Source organism: Zerene cesonia, unplaced genomic scaffold, assembly GCF_012273895.1.
Source record: "Zerene cesonia ecotype Mississippi unplaced genomic scaffold, Zerene_cesonia_1.1 Zces_u005, whole genome shotgun sequence".
NCBI classification, from domain to species: domain Eukaryota; kingdom Metazoa; phylum Arthropoda; class Insecta; order Lepidoptera; family Pieridae; genus Zerene; species Zerene cesonia.
This window is the reverse complement of record NW_024045135.1, coordinates 1043453-1050929: the sequence shown is the minus strand read 5'-3', so window position 1 is coordinate 1050929 and position 7477 is coordinate 1043453. Positions and strand designations below refer to the sequence as shown.

At 36.1% G+C, this 7477-nt stretch overlaps 1 protein-coding gene across 1 annotated transcript in view; it reads right to left on the bottom strand.

Annotated features, from left to right (window-relative positions):
* Nucleotides 1-605, bottom strand: part of LOC119838773 — a 2588-nt gene extending 1983 nt beyond the window's left edge. The window contains exon 1 of the mRNA XM_038364875.1: nt 3-605. Within this exon, the coding sequence (XP_038220803.1) occupies nt 3-605 (603 nt within the window). The remainder of the gene's footprint in view (nt 1-2) is intronic.
* Between the last annotated feature and the right edge of the window lie 6872 nt (nt 606-7477).

Here is a 7477-nt window from a genome sequence, read left to right as displayed (position 1 = left end):
TCTCTTGATGCGGTAAAAATCAACGCCTCACACAGATGCTCTTCCATTGTTGTATGATCATAGTATAACAACTTTCGTCTCTCAGACTCGTCGTCAAATTTGTTCGCATGAAAGAGGTTCTTCATGTTCTGATCAAGCAGAGTTTGATACTGATTTAATTCAAACCTCTCTAGAAAGTTCAGATAATCAAAGTCACAGAAATTCTTATCACACGCGACAACATTACCGTTGCTGCATTCGACGAGTTTGTTCAAATGTGTCTCTACAAAATCTGGTGAGACGAGAGCATCTGGGAGCGGAATATTGAATTCTTTAGAGTACATAGCGAGGTAGTATCTTGCTATATTGTCTATAATTTCCTTGGCTGTTCCTTCATAGATGATGTCCTTGGCTTCTTCTTCGGTGTCGTCTTGGAATGCTACGTTACATTTGGAACTACCTCTTCTGGTGCCAGCCAAGTCCAGAACGACAATATCCATGGAGTCACCGAACTTCTTCTTCAGTTTGTGCGCGGTGACTATACCAGGAAGGCTACATCCCACTATAATTACGTCCGCTTTCACATGATTGTTGCCTCTGCCGATATCCAAATACGACTTTACCATTAGAAATAAATTTAAAATATAATATCAAAATGATTAGTGTAAAAATGATTTGAATAGAAATCTAGATGTACACGACTACATTGTACATGACATTTTAGTAATAAATGAAATAGAATGTCAATTAAAAAAACAAGGTTACATCATACCGTCACTTTCGGCTTATTGGTTGGTATTTTGCTATTTTATACATAGATTTTTGGTAATAAATACTATATAAAAACATTAAATATTTCAATTCAATAAATCATAGCCAAATTCTAAAATATCTTTTGAATTATTGACATACGTGGAGCAGCAGTCGTTTAAAAAATAGTTTTTCAAAGAAATATATCTCAAAATACGACTTGACCCCCGACACCTATGATGCATCATACAACAAGCAGGTCTTTCATTGCTGGCCGAATTATATATAATTGTAATACGTATACAAAAGCCCTAATTAACAATGTAATAGTAGCCTACGTAAATGTAAGTAACACCATACATCGTAATCGTTGGCACTAATCATAATTACTCCAGACTATACTTGTCATAATATCGCGTCCATGATATATGACGTTCCGAGGTCATTGCCACGTACGTCACTTGTGTACGAGTCTATAATAAGGTAGGAACGTGATTGGATTTATTGTGTAATATTTTTAATCTGGATTTAATTTGATACGACGTATATCTTTAACGACGTTTATCGTGGCGTAAATATGACGAGCATTATTTAACACATTTCGACGAAACTCTATATTGCAAAAAAAAAATATATTTTTGGACAGCTAACAACTTTTTTGAATAGCAGTATGAAAATGTTACATATGGGGAGTGGGGGAACCGGAGGCCCGTGTCCTTATAATTTACCCTTCCTTGGCCAGCGTGGTGGACTATGGCCACCACCATATTTGACAACAGTGACATAGAAAAATGCGTAACATAATCACTGGTGACTTGTGTCGCCTGCAACAATAACAAAAGAAGTACAAAATAGTAGCTTTACATCTTCTATTTTACTACTTCTGTACTTTTACTTTACAAAATGGTAATTACTGCAGTCCATCAAATTTTAACAAACATAAAACCATGAAAAGCCGAAACATTAAATCATATCGGTTTAACGTTTGAATCCAATGCCAATTTAATCCATTTCACATACCAGATATAATAATTTTCCGACAAATTATAATTAAAATTTTAATTTTATAATAAAATAAAATAAATTTAAATAAGAATTTGAAATCCGAATATAAATTACAAATTGCCGTAGCATTAATTTGTCATATAACGTAGGACGGAAATTAATATATTTAAATGAAATACGGTACGTTTAAGGAACAGACAGATAACAGAATAATTTTTAAAAGGGTTATGTTGATTTTTTTCTTATGAACAAAAGTTATTTCAGTAACGGTTTGCCATAGAAAATTAATAATAGTGTTTAGCTTTTAGCGTTACTACGTATCTGCTATGTAAAGCCAAATACATGTCTGACTCTAAAGTATAACATACACTTAATATTATATATTGTTATAAAATGTTTAGAAATATTCATATGCGGCGGATGCACAAAAGAGGACACAATATCCTTTTAAAGATGTACTACCGTACTGTTTGTAGTGTGCCATTATTTGGTGACAGAGTTGTACTTATTCTGTGACAGAATGCGCTAATATTTGAAACCTCTGTTAGGGCTCGGGATATCAAACCGCATTATCTACAGCTCAGTTTCTTCGCCGTTTTAAGGCCATGCTGCTTATATATTTTACTGGGAAATGTTAGTTACGTAATGTGTACTATTCGTACCAAAACATTTTACCTACTTCACTGCAAGTGCAAGTGTAAAAGCAGTGGTGGCTCAGTGGTGAGAACCCCGGACTCCAAAATCGATAAGTCGGGGTTCGAGACCGGGCGAGCGTGCAGGAAATAAATTGATTTTTCAATTTATCCGCGTATGTAGATAACATCACCACTGCTTAAAACGGTGAAGGAAAACATCGTGAGGAAACCGGCATGTCCCAGAATCAAAAGTTCGACGACATGTGACATCTGCCAACCCGAACTTAGCCAGCGTGGTGGATTATGGCTTGAACCCTCATAGGAGGCCTGTGTCCCAGCAGTGGGAACATGTATGGGCTGATGATGATGATGACTGCAAGAGTTCCATAATATTCACGCCGCATCAAAGTAGGAGTTGATTTTGTAAGGGTTATCATCTGCTGGGGCTTGACAGGCGACCGCTACCAGGGTTCTGGATGATTTCAACCGAGTTCCCGCGACACCGCGATAAGACGAAACAGAGTGGAGTTTAATCGGTAGGTCCATTGCCTCCTTAGGACTAGTGGGAGTCCGGCCACACACATACGGCCTTTACCCCGCGTGTCGTGGGTTATGTCGGGGATGCATGAACATTCACCACTTAAAAATAAATTAATAGAATATGTATCACAATTGGGGTAATGCTTTTCGATCATTATTTAAACTTTTTAACTTACTATTTCTTCAAGAAGTTTAAGATTGATATGATTGATTAATATTTTCATTTCGTTATAAATTTTTATATAGTGCGCCCTAATACAAGCAATTCTTTTGATAACTTTCTTATATCGTTATATTTTTCCTCAAGTTATCATGTCATCTGAATGATTCAGCAAACGTACATAGGTACGTATGATGTTTTGTCGTTATTTGTAATACTTATTTCTGTATGGTTTGGTGCACAATAAACAATTTTGATTTGAATTGATTTTCAAACAATCAATTACTCTTACCTTTTTAAACTACTACATGCTTTTATCGCGGGCTTTGAGCATGATGACAAAATCAAGAAATCCCGTAACAAAAAATAAACCTAAAGCCCCCCCCCTCCGAGTGGCACAGCGGGGTGGATGTAAAAACCGTGCATCACAGATTACACACTTACATACTGCCGTGCATCATCTAACGTCGTTTCAATTGGGCAGACTTCGGCGCGATGTTTGTATGCGTGCAATAGCCTTAAAGGCTGTATGGCCTAATAATTGTAATATTTCAATTGAATGCTCATTTATTTATTATACTTAGATCACATGATATTAGTATGTCATGGTATAATCCGTTTTGACATAACATTAGTATTTATGGCTTCTGTAAATCTATTTTTCGGCTTTTCTGTATAGTTAGTTAATTCATCGATTTTATATTAATAAAATTAATTTATACGCTTTCCATTTAAAATAACAATAAGCAAATGTTAAGCGTAAATGATGTAGGTATATTCTATAATAGTGTATAGTCCAATCACAAAACATCGATAAAAATCTGTCAGAAAAATAACAAACAATGGTTGAAATGTTTATCATTGGAGTTTCACTATATTTAAACTAGATGTCGCTACAAACAGTATAGTGCTAACTCGTCACATCTCATTAACTTAAAACAAAGTAAGCGCCAGACCGTGTCATTAATCAACGCACTGCAGATAGTCAGTAAATATTAATTGCGAATGATAAGAGCCTTAATAAATGGCCGGGAATAGAGCCTGTGTGCGACGTGCGCCGGCGCACGTACGCCACTCGGCTGCGCGGGCCCACTGACACACGAGACGATTAGGACGATTAGAAAGTTATCTTGTTTTGAGATGATGGAAACGATTCTGTTGTTTCATTTGTTTTTGTGTTTGCTGCGATGAGACTGTTTGAGACTTGGATTATTTGTTGTTTAAGAGTGACACAATTTTTTTAGTATTATATGGTTCGTAATTAATATCGTTATGTACTAAAAGTATATTATTGATAAGTATCGTACAAAATTATATTTATTACATCTAAAGTCATCGATCATTCTTTTAATGTGTCATACTAACTTTCATGAAAAAAGCAATTGGTGACTTGGACTTTAAATCGATAAGTCGGGGGTTCGAGCGTGCAGGAAATAAATTGATTTTTCAATTTCTGAAACATCACCACTGCTCAAACTGGTAAAGTTAAACGTCGTGAGGAAACCGGCGTGTCCGAGATTCAAGTTCGACGACATTTAGCATCTGCGAACTCGTACTTGGCCAGCGTGATGGATTATGACCTGAACCAGGCCCTCAAAGGAGGCCCTGCCTCCCAGCACCGAGAACGTATAGCCTGTAATGAATAACTTGGAAGTTTATGTAAACAGTTCCAGCTTTAGCTAATCAATTTATGACTCCAATATCAATTACGGTAAAAAAACCGCGCAACACATTCTTTTATCACATCAACATAACGTTTATCACCAACCAACAAGATTTATGATAGACTAGCTTTTGCCCGCGGCTTCGCAGGCATTAATTCGGAGTAGTTTAATAGATCTTATCATACATATAAACCTTCCTCTTGAATCATTCTGTCTATAAAAAAACCCATCAAAATCCGTTGCGTAGTTTTAAAGATTTAAGCATAGCATAGGGTCATAGAGACAGAAAAATGACTTTGTTTCATAAATAATGAAAAAATAGTGTAAAAAATTTGCCATACAATGGGCACGCGCAGATGTAATGCGAATTGAGTTGGTCCCCATTTAGGGCGGCTGAACGGCGCGCCAACCGAGACGTGAAATAGATAAACATACATACATACAATGTATCAATATATTTTGATGAAATGTTTCGAAATCTATACATGGGATTGGCATATATTGTATGTGAATTCTTTTAGGAAACAGTGCGTGGTTAACGGTCAATGTTAATAGAAAAATAAATAATAGATTTGATTGATATTATATTGCAGTATAGTAAAGTATATATAGCACAGGTATGTGAATCTTATTTAAAGAACTCTATAACAATACTAGCTGTCCGCCCCGGCTTCACCCGCGGTACATATATGCCTATAGCCTTCCTCAATAAATAGGCTATCTGACACTGAAAGAATTTTTCAAATCGGAGTAGTAGTTCCTGAGATTAGTGCGTTTAAACAAACAAACTCTTCAGCTTTTATTAGTATGGATTAGTAAAATTTGCATGGTAACAAAGAAAGTTACATGACTCCGTTTGTTATTCTTTCTGGTGCAGTAAAATCCTACTAATATTGTAGGCGCAAAGGTTTGTAAGTACGGATATATGGACGGATGGATGTTTGTTACTTTTTCACCTAAAACTACTGAACAGATTTTAATGAAACTTCACAATAAACATATATAAATCAGAAAAATGCATGAGCTATATAATAAATACTCTCCGTGGGTGAAACCACGCGACGAAGCTAGCTATATTAAACTATCCAATAATATTTGTGACGCAAAAAATAGTAAAATACATAATTTACTTGATTACTTGATATTATCATATAGTCCATATATCAGTATCATTGACATTGAATCGCGTTTATTACAATATCAAGTTCAATGTCACAATCACTGTATCGTTGCTATGATCTATACAATTTGCGTTACTAATCTTTCTTCAAACTCTGTATCCTTTTCCTTACCCATCCCAGTCCTTTCCTTCATTCCTATCGTCAATCCTTTTCTAATCCCTTTCCAATTTAAAGTCGGCAATCCATTTGTAGAGACGTAAGATCTGCAATTGACCTTACGCCTCTCCAAATGTTCATGGGCGGTGGTGGCGCTTACCATCAGGCGACCCACCGGCTCATTGCCGACGATGACATAAAAAAAAACTCGGCCGCAAAAAGAGCTGATGTGTGTCTGTGTCATCGTAGCTCTTTAACGAATGGACCAATTTTGATGCGATTTTTACCCCATTTGAAAGAAGGTTTTCGGGCGGTTGTTCTTTTTAGCTACACTTGATGAAAATCGGTCAAAAATGGTTGCTGTCACAAAATGAATGGTCAGATATTTATCACATCTCCCCCAATATATTTCAAATGCTTTAACGGCTTTTCAGATTCGAGATGGTCGACCACGAAAACATTGTTTCTTATTTATTTTATTTTAGTTTGATTTTTCTACTAATAGCTGTTAACAAATTATATAAAAGAACTTTCACTTTCATTCGCCAAACATGATTTTTGTATGATTAAAAACAGCTAATACTTTAATAATAGAATAACATTTAAATACGTATTATTTTGTGTTTACTTACGTTTAATATCAACACTCAACATCTGGAGCATCGCTCATATATAAATAAAGAGGTCTTTCGTTCACGCGACACTAGTTTGTCGTATGGGACGTGCAACTTTATTGGTGACGAGTGTAGGTAATATCACAGATAACATAATCCTAGTAATAAAGGAGTGACGTAATCATTTTGCTAGCGAATTCATACCACCATAGTACGGTTATGAGCTACTAGCTGAAACCCGCGGCGTCTCTCCCGTGGTACCTGGGTACAAAAGCTTATGTGCTAATCCAGACTATAGTCTATCTCTGTACCAAATTTCATACAGATACGATAAGCTGTTTTCGTGTGAAAGAGTAGCAAACATACGGATACTCTTTGGTGATGATGTATGGACATCAATCCATTCACACATACAAACTTTCGCGTTTCTTAATAAAAATAGTATTAGTAGGTTTTGACCCTAACGCTATCTTGCTTATACATTGTATTTTATTGTGGCAGAATTTAATATTGATGTCATTAATTTAGTGGTATTCTTCACGTTCCAGTTTATTCTCAGAGTGGGACTTTTTATAGGCAACTGCTTACCGGTTTCCAATACGAGGAAGATATGACATATCAGATGTGTATCAGATATAGGTAGTGGTACACATGTCCTCTTTCAAACGGGGGTGTTCCAGCCGTTTCGTTCCGTTAATTTCCTGATTGATTTGATAGGTGTTCGTCCCCCTCAATTGTAACACATTTCACAACACTAGCATATTATTATATGGAATTGGTGAGAAGTTACTGAAGTTGAATTGGTAGCTATTGCACGGCAGGCGGAGTGGACAGGGCGTGTCTTTAAAGATTG